Raw genomic sequence first — 25,746 nt, 5'->3', positions numbered from 1 at the left:
ACAGTGTGTCCGGTAAACCCGACCAGCTGATCCCCATCTCTCGGGCAGAGTTAAAGAGGCACGATCTGGCTCCCCTGTACCGAGGGCATTGTGTGATCCAAATCTTAGAGAACCTTACACCACTCACAGAACCTCATAGGGTGACACCCTGTCCGATGTAAATAGGAGTTCAGAACACAATGTCCGAGTCTGATCCTGTAGAAGATTGCTTGGTCTCTCCAGGAAAGTCGGGACCTCCAGGAAGACCAGCAAAAACCTCTTAAGATATGTGCCTCATTCTGTTTTATCCCAAGTGTTCTCGTTCACATTGCTCATCTTTATCTATTTCCCCCTCCTTGCATCAAAACAAACAAACAAACAAATATTTTCACTGGAAAAAAATCACGAACTCATTCTAGATCTCCTTCCTTGGTTCATTCCTTTCTTCCTTTGTCATTACCTCCAAATTGAACCAACATTCCTCATCATTGAATTAATTTGCTTCTTACTTTGAAAGCTTTTAATAACATTTTATAATGTTTAATTTGCCTTATTTCACATGGTAAACGAAATGGTATGATATCGAAAGAGCATCCTTGTCTGTGATGGAGGGCAGCGTGGGGCTGTGAGGTGAGACGGAGATGCATGGATGTATATTCCTCTACGCCAGACCGCGATAGAGCGAGGGACCCATGCCACGATCGGCACATTTTACCACAATATTTCAACCGCGATGGAGCGAAACCGTGATGCAGAAACCCACGTTTCGGGTGGACCTGCTGGATTAGTCTTAGCCATGAGAGAATAGATAGTTCCAAGATCTTTGTTGGAGTCATAGAATGTGTGGCATGAGGGACTACTGTATTTAACGTTCACTTGTGGGCGGGCAGGATGGCCGAGAGGTAAGTACGCTCGCCTCTACGCTATCCAGCTTCGGTTTAAATCTCGGCCCAGCTTTAAACTGTCATCCTGGTGTTTCACAGGCAGGGTGATTCATCAGTGTGTGCTCGATCCCTTGAACGGATGTTAAATTCCTGCACTAACTAGCAGTGAGCACTGCATCAGTGGCACAGCCACGCTCCCAGCAATGATGCAAACCAGTAGCCACAGGCTACACCCAAAATGATAATGACTTTCACTTGTCACACAAACCTCAACCTTGATAACTAATAACCTTTAATTTGCACAATGAGATGAAACAAAAGTCGAATTTTAAAAAAAATCGAGAACTCTGAGAAAGAATTGAACAGTTGTCTGCCTGACCATGAAGTGGTCATTGGCACAGTGCAGAGTCCTTTTCTCTGTAGTTTCCAGCCAATCATGTGTCCCCCACTCCCTCTGCCCCCAGTTTCTCGATACCATATATTTGGCTCTGAACCCTTTTGAAAAGTAAATAAATAAAAATCGCACCTGTGTCTGAAGGAAGCGGTTCAGTTTGGCATTTTTAATGTGCAACAGGCAAAGCCTAGAAACAAACGAAACTCATTTGAACCCTTTATAATTAAAAACTATGGGTCAAAGGTTCTTCTTCTTCATTTTTGACGGACGGACATATGGCAGGAAGGACTTACCCAAATATTGAAGCGGCTTTACCACTTAAAACCGGATACCTTTTGACTCTCTGTCGTAGATGTTATTAATTGAATGTTTCATTTTGACTAATTTAATTTCACTTGACACCATGAAATAAGAAATAACTTCCAAAACTCACCCAATACAATTCAGTGTAGAAATATTTCGTCAACACGTTGTCGAGGCAGATATGTTTAGTCAGTCATTGGTTGTGAAGCATGACATCACTTGGGTGCTTGTTTATCCACAACTGTTTGTGTAATGTATGCCATGCCACACAGCAGCACGCATATTCGAGCTTCTGCTCGAAGGGGCATCCCAACGGGGTTTAAACTCATTCGTTTATTAATCCCATGGTGACGGGCGGGTATGCAACACAAATGTCTTTAATTGAGCGGATGAAACGCGAACGTGCTTTGTATGGCTGCATCGACAGGTGTCGCATTCGAACAAGGCAGGATTCTTCCCACTCCAGAGACTGTGCCGTTCCGGCTGACTCGAGACCTGGTGGATGGAATGGGGATCACTGGTGTAGAAGGGGTGTTTCGCAGGTCAGCACCTGTTAAGCGTTATCACAATTCGCTTCAGATATAACTGGTTTATTTTTGTCATCACCAAGCCCTGTATCTAGTTCAATCAACAGTCTATATTTTGGGTTGGCCCGTTTGGTGTTGCCATCTGAGTACTCGGTTACCTCCTCCACTGCAGGTGAAGGAGGTTATGTTTTCACCCCTTTTCTGTCTGTCTGTCTGTCTGTCTTTGTTATCTTGCCAAAACGAAGTTTTTGCAAGATATGTTAGTCAGCTTGTATTTTTTTTTTTGTTTTTTTTGTTTGTCTGTAATCACGTATAAAAAATTATGCAGAGCACAGTTATCATTGGAAATTTTTGTAACTTCGCAAATCAGGCCTATAGAGGTCCCTTTCAGCGCATAAAATTTTGAAGGTCAAGGTCACTTTGTCGCAAATCAGGGGAGTCGACGAAACCCTTATTTTCTGAGTAATTTTGATCGGATCGTCTTCAAACTTCATGGGAATATAGTTCATGGTCTGGCACTCAGCTGATTAATTTTTGGTAGCGATTGGCCTTGACCTTCATGGTTAGCGCATCAGGTCAAACATATTTGACCCCAAGGTCAAATTTTCAAGTTTTAGGAACCATATCGTGTAGTACCTCAAATTGAACACCTCGATGAGTGCTTTCTAGATATGTCAAGCTTGAGACATTATGATGTCATTTGGTGACGTTATGAGGCAAACGCATATTTTTCATGGTTACTCTGTAGAACGATTCTCATCGGAATCTCTTGTAGGCAGATATTCCTCAAGGAGTCGCTCCTGGTGGATAGCAGCTCTGTTCACCTCAGTGTGACCTTAAAGAAGTTACACGTGGTCACCTTTTGGCAAGATACGGGTCACCCTGAGGGTGACATTGGTTTATTTGTTTGTTTGTGTGCAGGATATCTCAAAAAGTTGTTGACGTATCCGGATGAAATTTTGTGGACGTGTGAGTGACAAGGACGAACTGATTAGATTTTGGTGAAGATCCGGATCCGACTACTATAATTTTTAAAGCGATTCTTCACCATTGAGAGAGAGAAAGCGAGCCAAAAAGGATATATACCACGATATCTCAAAAAGTTATGGATGGATTCAAATGAAACTTGGTGGACACGTTGGGTGTGTGACAAGGACGAAATTAATGATCTTGGAAGCATCGATTCAATTTTGGTGAAGAACCAAATATGATAATCTTCAAAGTGATTCTTCACCATTGAGAGATAGGGCCAAAAACGATGTACAGCACGATATCTCAAAAATGTATTGGGCCCGACATGTTCTCGTGGATCAGGCATGACGTGGCGGAGGTATGCGCTCTACCGAGTGCCGTTCTAGTTCATGATGCTTCACTCACCGCTTGAAATCCCATATACCGTGTTGATTTGTCCTCGTTAAATACTGAATATGTATAAGCTCCTGGATGACCTTACATCACTGAAAATGAATAAACATGAGGCCCCGTATTTGTATCTAGGTGCTGTGAGAAAACCTTACAAGTGATGAGAAACAACCAGGAGGCTCTCATTACCATCGTTGAGGTGAGTGCTCCCAACAACCATCCCATTGGTAAGTTGGGATACCTCATCATGTGGACAATTTTTTTTCTTCCATTATTCTTGTGAAATGCAAAGTAGTGATGTGCTCGTTAAACTTGTGGATTAAAAAAAAAATTCCAATTGAAATATCAGGAATACTACAGCACTTGAGTAATTTAAGATTGTTTAATGTTTTCCCTACTTTCACACACAGGTCCTGCTTTATGACCCTCTATATGAATGGACCATGACTCCCCTGAAAGCCTTGACGCTGCAGGGTGGGGTGGATGAAGACCCAGATGTGCAATTGACAGATCAAAAACTAAGGGAGCTACAACAGCTTGAGCAGAAAAGGTCTGAATCCAAATTGTAGTGTTATAGCTTTTTGCACTTTGAACCGCTGTCATTGGATGATGTGGATGTCGAAAGTCGTGTTTAAAGATATTGGAGCTTTTCTCACCACTACCCTCGAACGTGCATCTCCAGGTCAGATTCTAAACAGGTAAACCAGGTAGCAGAGCGGGTGCTACTGCGGCTGGGAGAAAAATTGCGTGGGGTGGAGAGCGGTTCCGCACTTTCTGTGTCTGGCCAGATCAACCTACTCATTCAACAGGCTCAAGATATCAACAACCTGAGCTGCCTCTTCCCAGGGTGGAAACCATGGGTTTGACTTCGTATTGGGATGCGATTGTGCCAACATTTGGTCACACTAACAAGCATGGTTAGTGTGACCAACACCACAGATTCCCGTTATTTGAAGCATCATGTTGATGTCATTAACCCTTGCACTGCCAACAAGTTGTATTTTATCAAAGTAAACTTAACGACCCATAAACGAGTAGTTTCTCACCAAATATCTACCCGTCCACCCGCATGAACTCACCTTATCCCCGCAGTGTCTCACACCCTCATGATGAGTTAACCTGCCAGTGGCACAAGGGAAGCAGATTTGCACATTTGACCAGTGGTGTAGAAGACTGGTACACTGCCATTTTTAGGACAGTAGTTTGAAATGTTGCTTATGTACTTTAATAGACACAAGCTGAAACTTTTACGACCCTGGTCTGTTTATATTTTGCAATAAAATTGTGAAATACGATGATAATTTGTCCTCTGTGTTATATACTCTGTGTGTTATAACACACTGTGTGTCCTCTGTGTGTTATAACAACTATATAACCCATAGGGTTATAGGGTGTGCATATCACAAGAGTAACAAGAGGCTGCTCTCGGTCATTAAAGTCTGGGCTGCAGGCATTTCAAGATGGGATGAATAGATTTTCCTGCTCGTATTGCTTCGACAACTTGTTATATAGCACAGCAAAGGTCAAATACAAGGAAATGGCAAAATAACTTCCACTGGTCTAACATTGGCAGGCAGTTTAGGCAGATGTATCGAATAAGCGTTCCATCATGGTGGCGACGTCATCGACATTGTACTTTAAGTACTTGGCCGGGGTCTTGGAAAAAGGTAGTTCTCCATATCTACAGAAAGAGAGAGAAAAAAAAATATTATATATGTATACATTTGAGAAGATGGAGGAAGGGTGTGTATAAAAGCAGTTGAGCAGGGCAAGGTGGAGTAAAATGTTTGCGTATGGTACCTTTCAGAAAAGATGCGGTAGCTACTCAAGACAAGGCGTTTGACCTCCTGCCGAAGGCGAGTGCGCAGTTCCGGATCTGGCACAGCCCAGGTCTTCTGGCCACGGCACACCTCCTCCAACCCATCATTGAAACCCTGCCGCCAACAAAAAACACTTGCTGGGAGGAATGTCCAAAGAACAGAGCCTTTTTGGGAGGGATCCTCTCATCTTTCACTTTGTCAAGGAATGATGCATCACAGCTTATTCGTAACCAATCCAGAAACTGAGCTTTGCAAGATGTCTAAAGAATGTCAGATCCCAGGCAAAAATATAATTCCTTTCCTGTAGTAATTCTCTGCAGACTACTGTAGTAAGACCTGTTACCAACTATAGTATGAGAGTACAACTCTCATATACTATAGTTCTAACTGTAGCGTATTTGCCTGGGATTCTTTGAACATTTGATTCCTCTTCTGAGCGATGAAGTACAAATCTTATCGACAAGTGTTCCTCCAGGCAAAAGCCTCCTCATCCCAACTTGACAAACTACAATTAATGGCTGAAGGTTAAACTAATCAGTTGTGACATTTAAAGGTAGGAAAGAACGTGAAGTCAGTGCTTCAGGTTTACCCATGGAAGCTGTGTTGTTTCGTATGCAGCTTGCAGGCTGTGCTGCTGATGCAGTGCCTGTTACCAGTAAGCTGGTATTCATTTGCCAACCTCGGAAGGATAGACCGAGTCAACCCATCTGGTGTTATTTCAATGGAATGACAGGGGCTCAAACTCAAGACCCTAAGATCTCAAGCCAGCCACCTTAACTGTAAAGCCAACACCAGGCTTGGAGGCTGTGTGAAACGGTTTCAAATACTTGAGCACAACATGCACAACACCAGCAATAACCAGGGCCTAAGCACAAAAACAATCAAAAGAAGCTCCCAGAGAAGAGTAATTGCCTTCTTTAAAAAAATTAAAAAAAAAAAATCAACCACTGAAGAGCACCTTGTTTTTTGGAGGACAATCCCAAGTGAGATCATTTGAGGGGTTCATTTTCCCAATGTCTTCCCAGTTCTCATTATGTGTATTATTGTCCCACCACAGTGTTTTGCTGGAGTATTCAATTTGTCCTTTCAGCAATGGCAATTGAGTAGGAAGGAGAAACTGCATGAATGGATTACAATGGAAGGCTACAATTTCCCAAAGACTGTTAGCTCCCCTGTTCATGTCTCCCAGAATAAGTATGAGCGCTTTATGCACAATGGACACCCCCCTCAATTCCATGCGAGTCAGAGCGATAAATTTCTGAACCATCAAAATATTGTCATGGGTTTGGCCGGTTAAATTAATTCCCTGACACAGGGACAGGCCTCGGATCACGTGTCTCCAATCGCGATACCAACGTAATCCTTTTACCTTACCAGTTGGGGAAATAGAACCCCTTGTTACAGACTGGTTTTGTCAGATGCCGAGCGTTTTCTGCCAGTCTGTAACCATTTTTGGTTTTATATGCCAATCGAACGGATCGTTCCTCAACGCGACAGAAATTAATCCATAGCGGCAACTTCATACGAACCAACCAGATTTATTGGGGAACACAACAAGCAAAATTCATGACAATGGTTTTATTAACAATCCTCAACCCGATCTTAACTAGGGAACCACGGATTACAGGTTTCAAGGGGGTCGCTACCGAGATATGCCTTATACAACACGTGCAGACAAAGAGAGACATACAGACAGCATGCATGCAAGACAAGACAGAGTACTTGGTGATGTTTCATGGACGAGAGGACAGTGTCAAAAGCACGAATGTCACTCGCAACAGGCGGATGGCCACGGATTCGAGCCCCAGCTCGAACGCGCCGCGTGGCAAGATGGCGGCGCTGCACTCTTTCCTTTCCGCACCGCACGCGGTCTCCGTGCGCTCTGACCCCGCGTAAGGTCGACGATGGGCCTCCGCTGATTTCTCTCAAGGTCCAGCATACAAATCCAGGCTTGGCCTGTTCCTCAGACAAGCCCAAATCGAGGCGCCAGGCTCCGGCAAGCGGATCGGCAAATGTGTCGAGCCGTTGGTGTGAGCAGGGACTGTCAGAGGCTCTGTCGTCTCCTCTACTGCCTTCGTACCTCGAAGCCCGACTTCCCAACTCCGTCCTCTCAGTTTCTCTCTCTGTCGAATCACCTTTTCTTTCCTTTTCCACACTCGCCTCTCAAAGCCGGTTGCCGTCTCTCTCACGGCAGAATCCTCGACGTGCAGGTAGGTTCAGCGTCTCTCCCGGCAGATCCAACACTGTGCGTCCTTCGTTCGCTCGCTTCAAAAACACGAGCGCGCCTCGAGAGCAACTGTTTCCACACACTAAACCTTTTTACGAAGCCTTCGTTCGCTTGCTTCGAAGCGACTGAGCACGCCTCGAGAACCCGACTGTTCTTCACACACAGCACTCTTTTTACGAAGCCTTCGTTCGCTCGCTTCAAAGCCACACCGAGCACGTCTCGAGAACCCGACTGTTCTTCACACACAGCACTCTTTTTACAAAGCCTTCGTTCGCTCGCTTCGACACACGAGCACCCTCTCTCAACCGACTGCAGTTTTGTACTTCTGCCAAACGGAACCTGTTCACGAGGTCTTCGTTCGCTCGCTCCGAGCCACTGGCTCCTCCCCCTTTACGAAGCCGACAAACTCCTCCCCTTAGCTTCACTTCCTCTTTTTGGCCACACCCTCTCAGCCGACTGGGCGGGGCCTCGTCTGGGATGGGGAAGAAGAAGAGGGAGCTCTCGTTCCACCACCACCACACAAACAATAATACAGCCTCTTACATCTCCCAACACACATGTAACGCCCATTTTACCACACAACCAAGCTAAACATGCATTTAATGGGGGATCCAAGCTAATCCTATATTTAGTAGTCCAACAAGGGCCATTTCCATGAAAAAAAAATATATAGATATATTTTTTTATATTGTTTGTATATATATATATATATATATATATATATATATATATATATATATATATATATATATATATATATATATATATATATATATATATATATATATATATATATATATTGTTACGGTGGTGGAAATTCACAGAACGCCATTCAGGTTCCCCAGAGATCAGTTATTTCGATAAGTGTGTGTTCCAGGTTAGATTTCCCCACCCAAGTATAACGGGAATTATTCGTGTGCCGGGCTGTGCATCTTTGAGTTCGCCGTTATTCTTTCTCTATCTTTTATTTTAAACAAACAAACATCTTCTGATCGCAATACCATCACATCCTCCTCGGCAGCGGAAAAGTCCCATCCGCGTGGGATCGGCGATTTCAACCACGTCCGCGCGGGATCGGCGATTTCAACCACGTCCGCGCGTGATCGGCGATTTCAACCACGTCCGCGCGTGATCGGCGATTTCAACCACGTCCGCGTGTGAGAGGGCGGGTACAGCCTGGGTGAAGGTTCAAAGGTGAAAAGTGCTGATTTCGGGTGGTGAAGCCCACAGCGGCCCCTCCCCTTGGGGCTATAAAAAGCCGAGCAGAGACACCAATGGGGAGTTGAGGAGTTGGCGAGTGGGACATTCGGCTGTCCGCCGAGCAGTTGGGTCGTCGGAGCAGTGGAGTTCGTTCGCTGGAAGGTTTGTCGGCGCAACCAAGGGAGCCAGCCAAGTCCGCAGTTCGCTGGAGAGTTCGCCAGCGCAACCAAGGGAGCCAGCCAAGTCCGCAGTTCGCTGGAGAGTTCGCCAGCGCAACCAAGGGAGCCAGCCAAGTCCGCAGTTCGCTGGAGAGTTCGCCAGAGCAACCAAGGGAGCCAGCCAAGTCCGCAGGTCGCTGGAAGCTTCGCCAGCGCAACCAAGGGAGCCAGTCGGAGCTCGGGGGATCTGCGCAACCGACCCTGAAGTGGTCGGGAGAAAGACCCGTTCACTCCTCAAGCGCGTCGTCGGCTGGGCCCGACCGACCAGGCCGCAGTGAAGGCCGGACGACCGAGGGGAACCGTACAAGCTGCTCGTCAAGCTGCCCAAGCGACTGGCGCGTTCGCGACGCACCGGACCGAACGGAGACACCAGGGGTCGCCGATAACAAAGACCCATCGAGTCACCACAAGGGTGACGAGGTAACCTGCCCGGTCTCTCAGGGCCTGTTCTGGTCATCCCGGCCCTGAGTGCATTAAAGGCTCACGAGCCTGATTCTGTTCTTTCTTGGGTTTTGCATGGAAGTCTGTGGACCCTGTCTTATAAGTAGAATTGTTAAGTGCCTGTATATACTTGCATTCCGATAGAAATTGGCTGTAGGCTTTTGCATGCGTCTTGTCCCCTATCCCCATTCATTGACTGCTTACGTGTGAAAATAAATCCCCCATTGTTTGAACGTAAAACCTGCTCGTCGTGTCGTTTCATTACATTGACTGCTATGGTGCGTACGGAGAATTAGCTGGCTTTTAAAGCCGATAAACGTACATCTGGTCTGACGGGACTTGGCGAATTAAAACCGCTCGGCTTCGCATACAAAACGAGCTGCTTAAGCAGCTCGTTTTCGTGCAGGTCCCGTCGAGGTATAAACTCCCGGTATTTCTGTCCGCGCAAATGGTGAGGTATATCTATAATTCGGCGATTGATCCTGTAGCGCGTGGACAGAAGACTTTGCTGGTTTATGGTGTATTAAAAATACCTGTAGCTGGGTTTCGGCGTTTGTCCAGAAGATTGTCTGGGTGAACTAGATTGTCGCGTTCGGTGAACGTACGGTCTGGATTGGGCTGAAAAGGTCGTGCGCACGCCGAACGGGTGGAAATCTACAACAATATATATATATATATATATATATATATATATATATATATATATATATATATATATATATATATATATATATATATATATATATATATATAGTGTCCCAAAAAAAAAACTTTTAAAATGCTTCGTTGATCCTAAAAATGCAGTAATTTTGTCACTAATACTTCATTTCTTGTTGCAGAGACCCTGAAGTTTATTTTGATCCCAAGCAAGCGCCAGAAAAATGCCAAGACTGACCGTACAACAACGGACAAAAATTGTTTAACTTTGGCACCAGACGAAAAGTGTCATACAGGTGCAACGTCTTCACTCGAGACATTTCGGTATCCTCTTGCGCCATGCACCATGCACCAAACTTTCAGACAATAAAGTGCACCATCGCAAAGTTTACCAATGTGGGAACCATCTGTGACCTTCACAAGGGTCACAGTGGTTGGAAGAGGACAGGTCGTAGTGAAGAAAATGTGGAAATGGTGAGATGAGATAGGTGGTCGTTCAGAGTCCAAAAAAATCGATTCGACGACTTTCTGCCGAGACAAACATTCATAAGAGCACCGTTCAGAGGATCCTTCGCCAAGACATTCATGCCTTTCCATACAAAATTCAAACGGAAACGGTGCTTACTGATCAACAGAAACACAAACGACGACTTTGCAAATTGGTTCTCAGGAAAGTTGGAGGAAGATGCAGACTTCCGCAAAAAACTTCCCATGATGGACGAATGCCATACTCACTTGTCCGGGGAGGTAAACAAGCAAAACTTTCGGTACTGGGGAACTGAAAATCCTGGTACTGCATCAACTGAACTGGTGCCTCGATCTGTTCTCAAAGTCACCATGTGGGTGGCGGTTGGTTGGTATGGGATAATTGGTCCATACTTCCTTGAAGATGACCAGGGACGCACTTGCACGGTAAACCAGAGGAACTATCGCGAAATGATTCAGGAATTCTATCTGCCTGAGCTACGTACTCAGGCCATAGGAGAAACAACCTGATCCAGATGAGAACCCAGTGGTTCCAGCAGGATGGGGCACCGCCCCATACAGCCAGGGAAACAAGGCGTTTTCTCACCCAACATTTTGAGGGCCGCTTTATCTCCCTCTACGAAGACGTTGAGTGGCCACCGTATTCCCCTGACCTTACTCCTCCAGACTTCTTTTTGTGGGGGTATCTCAAGGACAGGATCTATGGAAACCCTCGGCCTCAGACTCTTGATCAGCTGAAGGAAAACATCCACTGAGAAATCCAGAACATTCCTCAGGAAACGTTTCCCAAAGTGATGGAGAACATGACAACGCGTTTGCAGGCAGTGATCGGACAACGTGGAGCCGACGTCGAACATGTGGTCTGAAAGAAAACGACGATTCTATACCAAAATTTAAATTTTGGTGGCAATTTTGACATTGGTACAATAAACTTCAACCTTTCAGCTTTCTATCCAGCCATATATCTTAAAAAAAAAATGTTATGACCATCCTCTTTGCAGATGAAAAGTTGTATATTTTTTTGGGACACCCTGTAGATATTGTTACGGCTGTGGAAATTCGCAGACCACCATAAAGGGTCCTTAGATCAGTTATGACGATAAGTAAGTGTGTAGTTGGATTTCCCCACCGTTGTTTAGAGGGAATATCTGTGTTCACCGGGCTGCGATCCTTTGAGTTAGCCATTTTTCTTTTCTCTATCATTATTTTGGACCAATCATCCCCCAACAACCAAATCGCCACCACTAACATTCCCAAACAACTACAACTCAAACACCACCACCTTCGCATCTTTACCTCCACAACTCCACCCTGCAAACATCGCTTCACCGCCATTCTCAAACGACGCCCGCCAGCAACCAAATCGCCACCACCAACACCCTTCCCAAACCACCGCAGCAAACTCCCACCACCTCCGCCTTTCTACCACACGTCGTACCATGGGTTGCGAATGCGTTCCTTTCGCCTCGAAAAGCGGATCAGGAATGCTTCACGCCCCCTTTTCATCCGCCCAATGGCTGAGCATCAGGGTGGTGTGGCCCCGCCTCCGAACCCGCTGTGATCCAGAAATTTGCATATACACTCCTCGCTCGGCCTATATAAGCGCGAGCACAACGCAGCTCGCGGCAGTCAAGTGGCAGAAAAAGTGGGAGCAGTGGAGTGGCTGCAGCAGTGTCGGGAGTCAAGTGGCAGAAAAGTGGGAGCAGTGGAGTGGCAGCAGCAGTGTCGGCAGTCAAGTGGGAGCGGCGGAGTGTCGGCAGTCAAGTGGGAGTGGCGGAGTGTCGGCAGTCAAGTGGGAGCGGCGGAGTGTCGGCAGTCAAGTGGGAGCAGCGGAGTGTCGGCAGTCAAGTGTGTCGGTCGTGGCAGCCAAGTCTGGAGTCGGTGGAGTGGCAGTCTGGAGAAGCGTGAGTCAGGACAGTCAAGTCTGCAGTGTGTCGGTAGTCTGGAGAAGCGGGAGACGGGGCAGTCAAGTCGAATGCAGTGTCGGCGGGGCAGTCAAGTCGGGAGACTGAGCTCGAAGCCGATGGGAAAGGCAGACGGGGAGCGCCGGAGAGAGCTCACCGACCACGCCAGGGGCACGAAGCCAGGCGCAGCTACGCTGACATCGCGGCTTGCCCACCATCGCGCCACGAGGGCGCGGGTAAGACCCTTCGGTCTCGTGGACCTGGCCGCTCATCCAGGTTCCACGCGCATTAGGCCCATGGGCCCAGTCTGACTCCCTTGTCTATGAGGGGGCTTTTCTTGCTTTTTCTTTGAATGCGTGTTGTGGCACCGAGTCCCGTAAGTAAAACCATACAAATGACTGTACATAATTGCTTATAGACGGTCGTAGCACCTTTTGCTTTGCTTTTGTTCTGTATACGTGCATGTTAGTGTTTTGCATTCCTGACTGCATATGTGCTTGTATAATAAATGTACGAGTGTGCAATAAATGTGCTTGTCGAACTGTTCCCCGTTTCGTTGCGTCCTTTCCCTCGTTTGAAAGTTCCATCTTGCATCACGGAAGGAATTGGTAGAAGGGTGTAAGCACCCGGTAAATAATCACGTCCGTCGGGCCGGCGATAACACCGCTCGGTTAGCACTGAAGCACGGAACGGACCGCTTAAGCGGTTCGTGTCCTAGGCCGGCCAGCGGCGAGGTACGATCGCCCGGTTAACTACCCGCGCAGGTACTTAGGTAAGTCGAGTTTGGCGAACAACCCTATCCTGCATGGGTGGCCGATTGGCACGATTGTGGTGGGGTCGAAAGACCCACCCGTGATTCGCTCCTGGCGGTAGTTCCACGGAGGGTCACGACTGAATTTTCCGTTCCGGTGGGCGACGCGGTCGCGATTTGAGTTACGTGGCCGATTGCACACCGGGCGGACCGAAATTCGTAACAATATATACACATTTCAACTGGTTCAATGGTTCACCGCAGCCTGTGCTTACACAAACGAAGGTGGTTCATAGTTGATTTGAGGGTCAATAATCGGAGTAATAACACCCCTGACATCCAACTCAACAGCTGGCGGGTCAGCCTGATGCAACCGCTCAAAGTAACCCCGCCAGCGGGCCTTCACTTCAGACTCCTCTGTCAAGAGCTCACCACCCTCCACCCTAACTGCAGTACACCAAGGGATGGACTTAGAAGAATGCAATGCACAAATTCCTCTGTAAGCAGGACAAGAATCACCTGACCACAGGTGATGCTCTACTCCTTCACAGATTCCTCGCACATAGGTTTCTTTGTCCGCCTTAAGCGCACGTACAGTTTTATGCCTCAGCTCCCTGAACAGCTCAGCTCTGCAATCAAACATGGCCCTGTGATTCTGGTCAATGGTATCCAATGTCCCTTGGGAGACAAAGTTCTTCTTTGCTTGACGGTGGGTTCCAAGCCATCCACCGGCAACGCCAAAGATGATAATCTTGAAGGCACTTCACAACTCTTCAGGATTCCCTGAAAAAAACACACACACACACACACACACACACACACACACACACACACACACACACACACACACACACACACACACACACACACACACACACACACACACACACACACACACACACACACCTCCCCCCAAATCCCCATTCAGCCTGTTTGCAAACTCCTCAGGAACCCTCTTATCCTTGAGCTTGCCAACATCCAGCCAAAATGGGATGGTACTATTCTGGATTTGAGCTGAAACTTCAGAGTTGCTCCAACAAGCCTGTGATCGGTATTGATGAACTGAGTACTCTGGTAGACCCTGCAATTCTGGAACATCCTCCAGCAACATCAACAAGCACATGGTTGATCTCCTTTGCCACACCACCAGCATTGGAATAAGAAGTCCAGTGATGAGGCTGTGGGCGCTGAAACTATGAACTAGCCACCCCAAGTCCATGACTTTTTGCAAAGTCAAAGAACTTAGTGCTATTCTGGTTCACAGTTCTCGACCCATGGAACCCGACACGTCTCATAACCATCCCTATCAGTGCCAGTAAAATACATTGAAATCCCTCAAGACGAGAAGAGTATCTCACCTGGGGCACTGATCATCCACAGACTCAAGTGCTGCATTGAATGCCTCCATCACAGTGTGATCACCCACATCAGTCAGAGCATATACAGAGAGCAGGGGAAATGACTCTCATAATGCGCTCATTAACCAGCGTTACCTCAATTATCATGAGAGTCAGCTTATTGCACACAGCTGCAGCAACTCCTTTGGCAATGGTAACCCGGTTATCAGGAAGACCAGACCAGTCGTAGGTGTAACCACCTGCCATGATCTCACCACTATCTGGTCTCTCAACTTCAGAGTGCTGCAATACTGATGTTGAAATGCTGGACCTCAGGTGATAGCAGAGACGGTGATCATCCTCTTGGGGAGAGTACATTAATTCCAGGCACCCACCCGAAGGGACCGCCTCAGGTTAACCTGAGGAGACTGCCGTCTGGTGGTTGACACCTCAGAGCCACCCCGATACACCACAACTCGTTCCAAGAAGGTTACCCTGTGCTTTTCCTCCCATAATCAAAGAACGGGGGTCCTGAAGGCTTTGCTCCAATCCCGTCATCCAGTGAGCTACCCTGTGAAGTACTCCCATGGAGTGGGTTTTCGGTTTTCTTTGCATTTTGTGGAATTAAATGTTTTTACGGTGGCCGGAGCGCAAATCCTGCCACCATCTCCTCAAAAAAAGGTAACCCAACTGCAGGAGGACATCCACAGACACAGTTGGGCACCAGATATGGATGGCCGTTAGCTCACAAGGAGCTCCTAATTCTTTGGCAGGTCTTGTCTGTAATCCTGCTGGGTGTCCATACCGTACACCCTCCTCACCATGAAACAGGTTAGTGCAGGTTTGCATGGGACCTGTAGCAAGTCACAGATCTTATCTTGCCTGACCTGACCTGACATTGATGCCCATGTGCAAATTAATTGATTTTTAAAAGGATTTCACTGGCAGTGATGGAACTTTCTATAATACAAGCTTGTTTTGATATAGCTACATTTTCAACACCTCAACCATATACAAATTTCAATACATATACCGTATACTAAGCTTTTCTTACCAAGGCCAAGAACAGGTTAATTAGAATCGGTGGAAAGAACGACGCAACCCTTTACCTTAAACCTCTCCTTGATGAGTTGTCGTTCCTTGTCTTTCAGCTGCAGCTCAAACAAAAGGCATAAACACAGTCAAGTGATGATCAAAGACAATGGAGACTTGATAAACCATTATATTTACAATCACCTGGCATTGACCCCCCCTTACCAGTACTCACAACCCAAATGCAGTTTTAAGATCTGCACAATTGGTCACCGGCAGGTACAACAGGACAACATCTATTTGAAGTTTGTGAATGCAATTTCTCATGCAGTTACCAAAAAAGGAAAGTTAGGAAACACCCTGAAAATAGTTACCCCCCCCAACGAATAACTTCATTTGCCAGAAAACCAAAAGCAGCTTCTTGGGTCGGATTTAACCCGCTCGTCTCTTAATGAGTTTCTTTAACCATATTTAAGTTTTCCCAGGAATTTCCAATAGGCCCAGGCAGTTTGTAAGCACATGGAGGGTGGGAATTAGATTGGTACGTTCTTATGAAATCGAAAAAAAGGTTTATGACAATGAGATAACGTACATGGGGAGATTCCAGCACGAAAGATAGATGGGAAGAGAAATAAATAGCTGCACACTTAATTCAGATATATAGACCTCGGTTCACCACGAGCATTTAATATCATTCACACACAAAGGGTGAGGGGAGAGGGAAGGTGTTCAAGGCTACAGGGTGATCAAGTGTCCAGAGTATGGCAAGCAGGGCTCAATCCCCGGGTCCTTGGGTTGGACATTCTGGGATTGCAATATCACGTCACACAGCTACAAAAGTGTCCCAATGCTTTGCTGGTTCTGCTAAAAGCCCTCTCAAAGACTTGCGAGCATCAGTACATGGTTTTTTTTTAATCACATTTCCCCACAACATCCTTCACCTCCAGTCCGGGACCGCCAATCACAAGGCATGCAGCCGCCATCGTGGTGACGTCACGTGGCCTGGCTGGCATCATGGCACCTCTCGAAGCAGCACGAGCCGTGGTGAAGTTTGTTTTGTCACACACAAGACACTGACACAGCCATTAAAGTTCTACTGCCCCACCCTGTCCTTACCTTGCCTAGTTATACAGTGAGGACACCTATGAATTACACTTTCCTGGAGCTAGGCTCCGTTATCAAATATACCACCTCTTTTTGGGTAGATCCAGATGGGGAGCACAACCCCATGAGACCTTACTGTCCTGATGCATTGTACAAAATTTGGTCCGTATTGCTCAGGTAGTTGTGGAGATGTTTTCATGAAAATGAGAAGAAAAAAAAAAAGAAAAAAAAAGAGGGATTTTGGTAGGGGGCCCCTGACCCCATTTCCAGGGGAGATACGGCCATGAGGAGCACAAGTTGAGGTTTGGATATGGTCTCGGTCTTTCCTGGCACATTTGGTCTGGATGCTTGGTGGTTTCTGAGAAGATTGTTGAATGAAATCCTAATATTTGTGGTAAAACCCCTCCTTCACCCCCTTTATAGGGGACACATCCGGATGGGGAACACAACCCCATGAGACCTTGCTGTCCTGATGCATCGTACCAAATTTGCTCCACAATCGGTCGGGTAGTTTGTGAGATGTTTTAGTCAAATGTCAACATACGTACGGACGGATACCGGAACCCACTCAGATTATTTCAGAGAAATAACCTAAAAATAAACGTGTTCGTCCCGTCCCTGAGAGTGCAACAAGCCATACCTTGCCTCCAGGCTGAAGCATCGGCATGTTTCGGTCGGAGATGTGATCCAGAACTTTGTTCCAACTGCAAATACAAGAGGAAAAGTATATCCAGGAAATATCCAACCAGGTTAGGCAACCAGCAGTGCACCCTTCCATTGCAGGAAGAACATGAAGTGAAGCATAAAAGAAAAGCATTGTGACAGTAACAGCATTAATAATATTTAAAGTTTAATTTCCAGTTGTCATTGCACAGATTATGGTTAGCCACAGTAAAAGGCGATGAGAGGTCATCTACATGGATCAGGTGCAAGAGATGAGGAAATGAGAGTGGATTGAGAAAAATATGTGGGAACAAGGAAGGAAGAGGGGGGAGAGAATGCAAAGAAGGTTGTGAGAGAAGGAGGATGCAACATCGGGAATTCTACCATCGCTTTTACCGTGCAAGATCGAGACTCGTGAAGAAGCCATGTGACCCGGAGCAAAAGGGCAAATAACAACACCGGGGCAGTTGGACGCAACAAGCAAGGGTATGGTCAAACAGGAAAAAAGGGAGAGGGAGGAGGAGAGGAAACACAGTCACCTGCAAGTAAGAGGGTTGGATTAGGTCGGGCTAATGGGAGTAGAAGATACTGTGGGTCGGGATGAGATATGACTGCACAAGATGGGAGGTGCACCACCTGCTTCAAGCCTTGAAAGTAAAGAATGGGATTGAACAGCTTCAGGAAGGTGGTTCTACAAACGACAGAAAAGAGGAACAAAAGAGGTGAGGTGGGTAATCAGTTTGGATTTTGGGAGTTTAGCAATGAGCAGGCTACGGGAAGAACATGCGCGTCCTGGAGGAGTGGGGGAGGCCAGAGGGCTGAGGGAGCAGATGGAGCAAGACCTGAGAGGTTGTTTAAAAATAATAACAAACAGAGGCTGCTGGGATTTTGTTTTTTTTGCAAACATAACATGTAGAAATTAATTATGCACGAAAATAAAGTACTTTCGTTGCCATGTAAACCTACGGTGCTGGTTGTACCTGTGCCGGTAAAAAGCAAGTTGCACGTCGATCAGTTCCTCATACATCCTCTCGAGGTTTGTCTGAGTCAGTTCGACGAGTTGCAGTAGCTCGGATCTGAAATGTCACCACCGTCAGATTTGCTCGATTCCAAAAAAAGACAGAACCTAACATTTTTGGAGTCAAATCTTTTTGAAACATCAAATTATTTTGAGACTCTCGAAAGGACATGTCGGTGCTGGTGGAGAGGGAGGAGTAGGGGTGGGAGTGGAGAGTATCAGATGCAATGAACTGCAGGTGGACATGGATAGAGACATTTCACTTGCGGTTCATGCACACAGCATACCTCTGATGAGCTTTCAGGGTGTAATTGTAGTTGTTGATGAGAAACACAGCTCTGAGGCCAGGATCTTCATAAACCTTTGCTTTGCTTAGCAGGTTCAGCTGGAGATTTCCCAGCACCTTGGCTGCACAAAGAGATGCAGAGCATGATCCGACATGCATGAGAACGACCTCATCACTCACTGTCCACAACAGCACTCCCATGTACCACACAGCATTTCTTGTTAGGGGGATGTGGGTGGTGTTGCCTTTTCATAGGTCCATCACATGTTGCCCCAAAGGCACAGAGTCAACAACGAAGCGTGGACTGATATCACGTCATATGGACCAGATTAACCTTCCATTGTTTAAACCCCCCCCCCAAAAAAAAAACCTTGTAGTTGAGAAGATCCAGATTTAAGATTGAGACATCAACTACGAATAGCTACTCAACCCAAAGACAACAGCCTTGCCAGCTGGGCCACCATTCAAGTTGATGTTGCCCACATTTTGAATAACCCCTCCCTGAAAGTCATGAATGAGTAAACACAAATTGTCATGACAATCTCGTGATTCTCTCGCCCTTTCTCGAGTCTGGAGATCCAAATCGTAATACCACTGCTGCTGTTTGGCCTTGAACCGAATTTCAACCCACAACCACTGGGATGCCAGACCAGTCTCCTCACTACTCGGCTACCACCATACTAGTTTAGAGTCTACAGGCCTTTTCTAATCTATGCTTTTAACCTCCATTCTCTGTGCTGCGGTCATTTTGGTCATTACTCAGTTCATGTTCATGGCAAATCAGGAGCTGAGAAAGACTCGTTCCAAGAAAACGTGCAAACCCCAGAAGGATTTGTTTCCCCAAAAGTGGTTTTATCTTCCCGTTCCTATTTTAAGAGACACCCATGGGAAAGTCAAGGCCAAACGGTGTTTTTGCAATACTGCATCGACACAGATCGCCATGGGTTTTTTCAGTAATTGCAACGCAAGATGTGCAAAACTGGAATGTTAAACAGCACCACCTCAATCACAAAACTGAGATGTTCCCGATTCGTGTTTACGGTCAGGTACATACGTACACACGTAGCTGCTGAGGAGCTTGCGACTGAATTCCGGACTGCATCCGCCAGAGCTGGAGCTATCTAAAAACGACAGATTTGCACACAATATTAGACGGTACCGATACAGGATTGTACATCACGGCGTGGTTTGGTTACGGACCAAATGCACAGCCGTAGAACATCAAATTACAGGAAATGTACAACATGGCACAATAACTATTCCAGGAGTTACAATGTGGTACAGATACAGTAGTAAAGCATGGTATGATACACATACAGCACAATGTGGCGAGGGTATTGTACAGGACAGCGATGCCCTTTGTTATGCTCAATGGACGAGTCTCTAATGTTAGGAGACATATCGTGCACATGACGCTGTGCAGCATGCGGTTCAGCATGTGTGGAGCTCTGTAGGCCTCATGCAAGTGAGCAGCTTGCGTGTACTTACCTCGAGGGTCCAGAGGGATATTAAACGTACAGCCTAAAACTGCCCAAAGGAAACGGGGGGCGGGCAAACAACAGCCGGAAGCATTGCCGTTTCATTTTGCACCGTTCATACGATCCGTTTCCAGCATTGTACCGCGCAAGTTTCCCCAGCGATAAATCGCTACTCTTGTTAAAAACATACTGGCAAGAGAAAGGCTGTGCCGTGTGTGCATGTGTACAGGTATGAAAGGTGTATTTCCATGAGCACCTACCTTGTGAAGCCAGCATGGCTCCAGCGGTCTCGTGGAAGTCCAGCAGTTGCTGCAGGAAAAGAATGGCCTGAGAGAGCAAAAGGGTGAGAACATAGGGTGAAGTGACATTTCGGGCTGAGCAAGGACAAAGAAGCCACTGATGCAGAGCATAGCTCACTCACATTGCTGGTAAGCTCATGCACAGTACCATCTTTGGGCATGTTGTACTCCTTATCTGGATCCATCTGTTGAATATTCACACGCACGCGCTTGGTCGTGAAAGCGCACCAAATGCAAACGGCAAGAAATGACGTTCTAAGCGGAAAGGAACATTTGTCAAACCTTGATGCTGTCTGCAAAGCCCTCCACGGCTTTGGCACCCGTGGTCTCCATGGCGGCAATCAGCATGGGTAGTTTGTTCTTCGTCGTGGCTGCTGTTCCCTGCATGGGAGCAGATGTTGGTTGTTTGCCTCACTATAACTTGTACATCCGGTGCGACGAAGAAGGGCCGGCACCATTTAACAGGCAGGTTGTTTGACTATACATCTCCTCCCAAGAATGTTGTGCAAAGGATAATGACTCCACACCAATCTTGCTTGGTCTCCTTTTTGGTCCATACCCGCAGTGAGTTGAATGAAACATCAAGCGACACTACACAAAATAGGCATGCAGAACTAGGAATTGGCCATCAAAGGATTCGGCATGTTCCTTCTGCTATCTGCAACTTGTGCCAGCCTCAGGCTAACATTTGGAAGCAATCCCGTGGTACATCATCAAGCCCTGCTTTAGCCGGGCAGCAACTTAGCAATGACTTTCTTATGACGACGTTTGAATCAGGATTCATCTCAGACCAATAAAGCCATCGAGGCCATGACCGAGAAAGTTATTAAATATTGCACAATGGCTTCACCAAGGTATTCGGGCAAGTTCGGGATAACATTGTGGCAGAAAACCAAAACCAATGCAAGCTTCCGATACCAAACCGAGCCTCCTCCACACCCCACCAACTTTTCAAGGACCAGGGTTCTTACTGACATGTAGCTTGTGCACACACATCCCCGTTTGTCTGTCTCTTTTTCTCCCTATGAAATCACCTCCCCCAATTTATCAAATAATGTTCCTCTACTGCTTCAAGGTTGCAGCTCACCACCACCATCATGTCGTCTCCCAGTTCCATTCCAGAAAGTCACTGCCATACCCTGCCCTGCCCTTCGTACTCAAGCGCTGCCATCTCCGAGTCCAAGCTGCCTGATGCTGTATACATTGACGATCCATGACATGGCTTCAAACCCAACCTGAGTACAGTGCCTGCAGGGGGTGCTGCATCTCAAAGAATGCAGTCTTTCTAGTGCAGACATAAAACAAGGTGTCAAGTCTGCATATCATAAGGTATTTATTGGAAAAAAATAAAAATAAAAAAAAGAGAAAAAAAATGGGGCCATTGTGTGCTGGAACCCTGGTGGAAGTCCCAGGTGAGAGATCAACTTGATACCTCAGTAAATTTAAAAGGGGTACAAATTAGATAAAGCTAACGGTGAGAATGAGGTTAGTACCTACAAGATAACCAAGTTCATTCGACCAATTTCAGAGGGTGTGGATATAACACAGGCACAATGAAACAAATAGTCTCCTCCTGTGGCCAAGTTTCTTTGTAATACATTGACGATCCACAATACAGTACAATATAAATAAACACGATATAGAACGTCATTACAAAACCAAACAATGTCTAATCGACAATACACTGGTATGATGAATTTAACAAGTTGAGCACAGGATGTATTTTCACACCTGGAGGACGAGGTCAAAGTCCACTTTGCACGCTTTGAGATGCCGCAGCAGCGGCAGTATCGTCAGAACTGCTGAATAATCATGTCGCATAACCGAGCGCCGTGTGGCCGCCAGGATCCCATCTCCCTCTGCCACCAACCCATCCAACGCATCCTAAATACATTAAAAAAAAAAGCCACCTTTGGAGGGGAGAAGAAGAGTTACAGATAGCCTTGACATCAAAGGATTAGGAAACAAGGTAAAAGGAAACTTGAGAAAGAGAAACAAGAACTGCTGTACATAATCCTTCAAAGTTTTGACATATCAAGCACAGGGACCTCTTCAGAAACATTTAGTGTCCAGTTGTCATTCAGAAGGCGATTAGGGAAAAAGCTAAACACAAGGGATAAACTGGAAGGGCGCTCGGTGGAGCACGTACCTCCGCCACACAATGCCTGATCCGTGAGAACATCTCGGGCCCAATACATTTTTTGAAATATCGTGCTAGATTTCGTTTTTGGCCCAATCTCTCAATGGGGGAAGAATCACTAAAAAAAAAATATTCTAGTCGCTGGATCCGGATCCTCACCAAAACCAAAATCAGTTCATCCTGGTCACACACCCAACCTGTCCACAAAATTTCATCCGGATCTGTCCGCAACCTTTTTGAGATATCCTGCACACAAACGGAGATACAAACAAACAGAAGGCGGTGAAAACAACCTCCTTCACCTTCGGTGGCAGAGGTAATAAAGGAAGGAATTTAACAACGAAAGAATCAAGATAATGGTATAGAGAAATTCGAGAAACCACAACATTCAATACCATGAGGAGAATATATTGCACCGATAACTGCGCATCAGCGGAGATAGGAACGAAAGGGTGGAGGATTTGGATTTGGGGAGTTTCACCAGAGGGGATTAATGGAAGATCACGTGCGTCCTGGAGGAGCTGCGGAGAGTGAAAGATCTAATCGAGCAAAGGGAGCAGCAACGGAGGAGGGGTGGCAAAAACAAACAAATCCAGAGAGGCCGCTACATACATGTACGTCTAAGACGTGAGAGCAACGGACCTTGGTATCTCCCACAATTAGGCCGATGCACAACACTGTTGAGAGCTTCAGATTCCGCAGAATCGAGGAGAGACAGACGTGATGCTGGGGCACCAGCTCATAAGGCAGAGCAGTACTCCTTTGAGCTACAGACAAACAACTTATCGGCTGAATCGTTGTGGTTTTTCAAGGAAAGAGTTACAACGATGGAGGATGCCCAGTCTGCGGCTGGCTTTACTTCATCGAGTTCAGTACAGAAAGGTTGTGGCTGATGGTGAGGCCCAGACATTTGAGAGACTGAACCTCTTCCAGTGGCTGATCATGGAAAGAGACAAGTGGATTATTTTGACTACCCTCCCGCAACAATGCAACACTGAGATTTTCAACGCTTGAAAGACATGTTGCATTTATCAGAGCAGCCTTTAGTCATTTCCAAATCAGTGCAGAGTGACAACCCCTGTCCACCCATCAATAGGATGGAGGATCTGTATGACTGTGTAATTATCTGTTAAAAAAAAAAAAATGGAGCATTTTCCAGAGAAGTCATTTATGGAGATGACGAGCAAGACTGTGCCAAAGACACAGCATTCTCCTCCGCAGCAGCATGTGGAAATCTCTGTCCCTTTGCTCAGCAAGAACGTGCAGCATGAGGTTGTGGGAGGAGGAGGAGGAGGAGGAGGAGGAGGAGGAGGAGGAGATGGTGCCACACTCTGTGCAGAGCGTTGGTGGGGCCCAAGTAGTCTCCTTGGCTATTGGGCATAATCCTGGACGGGTCGCCACTCCGACACAGGATACCAGCATGCTGGCACTCAGTTTGCCGACCTCGGAAGGATGATGGGCCGAGTTAACCCCACCTGGTATTAATTCAACAGCTGAGCGGGATCCAAAGCTCAACACCCTAACCATGAAGCCAACACCAGGCGTAGGGTGTGGGGTAGGAGCAAATTTTGGGTAAACACAACAAATTCACATTCTATACCCAAACACAGGGTGGGTATACAGGGAGTTCTCACCGGTGTTGTTAAACGTGAATTTTCAAATGATGACATCATCAATTAGTTTTTCAAAACAAGACTCCTCTTTCAATTCATTGCTTTGCGAGAAAAAAAAAAAAAACATCCTCGTCTCTAATTAAAAGCTCGACAATCATGGAGGTTATAATAGACCAGGAAGGGTCATTATGAGACGAGGTGGTCCCACAATTCAGGAAATTTAAAACCTGTCAAAGGAGCCCGTCCAAAGGGTTACTCTCAGTGAAGACACTGGGATCTTAAAAAGTCAAGTTATGCTTCCTTTGAAGAACACCACGCTGTTCCGACTGGCATTGCAGGAAACTGATTTTTCTGAGGATAAAATCCAGGACAAGACAACTCAGATGCAAGTTAGCTCTCGCTGAGCTATCCTGCCGTCCCACTGCAAAACCGAACACGTGATGAATGTGAATTGTACTTTTAAACCATATCCAAAACTTGATTGGTCACTTAATAATGCATGCTAAATCATACAGGGCAACAACGTTATTCACACAAACCATGCAGTGAGATTTGGAAAACAAACAAACAAACAAATAAAACATCAATTGTTAAATAAATTATTAAAGATTGAAAAATCATATCATTTGGAACTGAACATTCATCCGAAACAACCTCTGAACGTTGATGTAATAATGGATGTGGGGACAGAGAGAGAAAGAGAGAAAGAGAGAAAGAGAGAAAGAGAGAAAGAGAGAAAGAGAGAAAGAGAGAAAGAGAGAAAGAGAGAAAGAGAGAAAGAGAGAAAGAGAGAAAGAGAGAAAGAGAGAAAGAGAGAAAGAGAGAAAGAGAGAAAGAGAGAAAGAGAGCAAGAAAGAAAGAGAGAAAGAGAGAAAGAGAGAAAGAGAGAGAGAGAGAAAGAGAGAGAAAGAGAGAAAGAGAGAGAGAGAGAGAGAGAGAAAGAGAGAAAGAGAGAAAGAGAGAAAGAGAGAAAGAGAGAAAGAGAGAAAGAGAGAAAGAGAGAAAGAGAGAAAGAGAGAAAGAGAGAAAGAGAGAAAGAGAGAAAGAGAGAAAGAGAGAAAGAGAGAGAGAGGAGGGTTGGGTGAATAAAACTATTCCACCAAAGACCAGCCTCAGTGGTGTAAAAGTTAGTCTGGGAGGTCGGCGATTCGAAACTCGGCCGAGTCATACTAAAGACTTTTTTTAAAATGGCGTGCTGTTTCCTTGGTTGATGCTCAGGGGTTAAAAAGGAGAGAGTGTGGATAAGGAACCTCGGTTGGCAACACTTGTGCAGACCTTCATGGGCCTTCTAGCTTCCTCCTGCATTGAAGTTCCTTGTAAAGGAAATCATCAAACTAAAATGCACAATTTGGTGTCTCTCTCTGTCATTTTCACCGCAACACATTCGGTCATTACTTATACAATCTTAACCAAACTTCACAGGACTAAGGGCTACACGATGCAGGTTGTAGCGACTTCATCCCCCCCCCCCCTCATCCCTCAGTGGGTCTTCCGCCTTAGGTATTATCCGTGTTAAGATAGCCATTCGTGGCATTTTTTTCAAGGTCACTTCTAATAACAAAAGTCATAACAACACTAATGATAAGAGCATAATATGAATGTTATTACAAAACAATATTGATA

The 25,746-nt window shown here is 46.1% G+C and overlaps 2 protein-coding genes across 10 annotated transcripts in view; one reads left to right on the top strand and one right to left on the bottom strand.

Moving 5' to 3' along the window:
- Positions 1-4,404, top strand: part of ATM (ATM serine/threonine kinase) — a 154,878-nt gene extending 150,474 nt beyond the window's left edge. For 4 of the 5 annotated variants that reach the window (XM_085854442.1, XM_085854439.1, XM_085854441.1 and 1 more), the window contains exons 61-64: positions 1,988-2,102; positions 3,585-3,648; positions 3,860-3,999; positions 4,132-4,404. In XM_085854442.1, the coding sequence (XP_085710568.1) occupies positions 1,988-2,102; positions 3,585-3,648; positions 3,860-3,999; positions 4,132-4,315 (503 nt within the window). In that variant the 3' untranslated portion in view covers positions 4,316-4,404. Of the gene's footprint in view, positions 1-1,987; positions 2,103-3,584; positions 3,649-3,859; positions 4,000-4,131 lie in introns of those variants that run through there. The other variant, XR_015051151.1, reaches the window with a different exon arrangement.
- Positions 3,813-25,746, bottom strand: part of EXOC7 (exocyst complex component 7) — a 38,063-nt gene continuing 16,129 nt past the window's right edge. For 2 of the 5 annotated variants that reach the window (XM_085854444.1, XM_085854445.1), the window contains 12 exons: positions 22,102-22,254; positions 20,653-20,751; positions 20,493-20,555; positions 20,332-20,398; positions 20,082-20,120; positions 19,652-19,714; positions 18,595-18,715; positions 18,270-18,365; positions 17,267-17,330; positions 15,600-15,641; positions 5,250-5,383; positions 3,813-5,130 (listed from right to left, as the gene is read on the bottom strand). In XM_085854444.1, coding sequence (XP_085710570.1) covers positions 5,028-5,130; positions 5,250-5,383; positions 15,600-15,641; positions 17,267-17,330; positions 18,270-18,365; positions 18,595-18,715; positions 19,652-19,714; positions 20,082-20,120; positions 20,332-20,398; positions 20,493-20,555; positions 20,653-20,751; positions 22,102-22,254 — 1,044 coding nt within the window. In that variant the 3' untranslated portion in view covers positions 3,813-5,027. Of the gene's footprint in view, positions 5,131-5,249; positions 5,384-15,599; positions 15,642-17,266; positions 17,331-17,828; positions 17,981-18,269; positions 18,366-18,594; positions 18,716-19,651; positions 19,715-20,081; positions 20,121-20,331; positions 20,399-20,492; positions 20,556-20,652; positions 20,752-22,101; positions 22,255-25,746 lie in introns of all 5 variants that reach the window. The other 3 variants (XM_085854446.1, XM_085854447.1, XR_015051154.1) reach the window with 2 other exon arrangements.

This window comes from Eptatretus burgeri, chromosome 14, assembly GCF_056783735.1.
Source record: "Eptatretus burgeri isolate ZD-2024b chromosome 14, Ebu_testis_v1, whole genome shotgun sequence".
Taxonomy (NCBI): Eukaryota; Metazoa; Chordata; class Myxini; order Myxiniformes; family Myxinidae; genus Eptatretus; species Eptatretus burgeri.
This window is presented reverse-complemented; position numbering and strand designations above follow the sequence as displayed.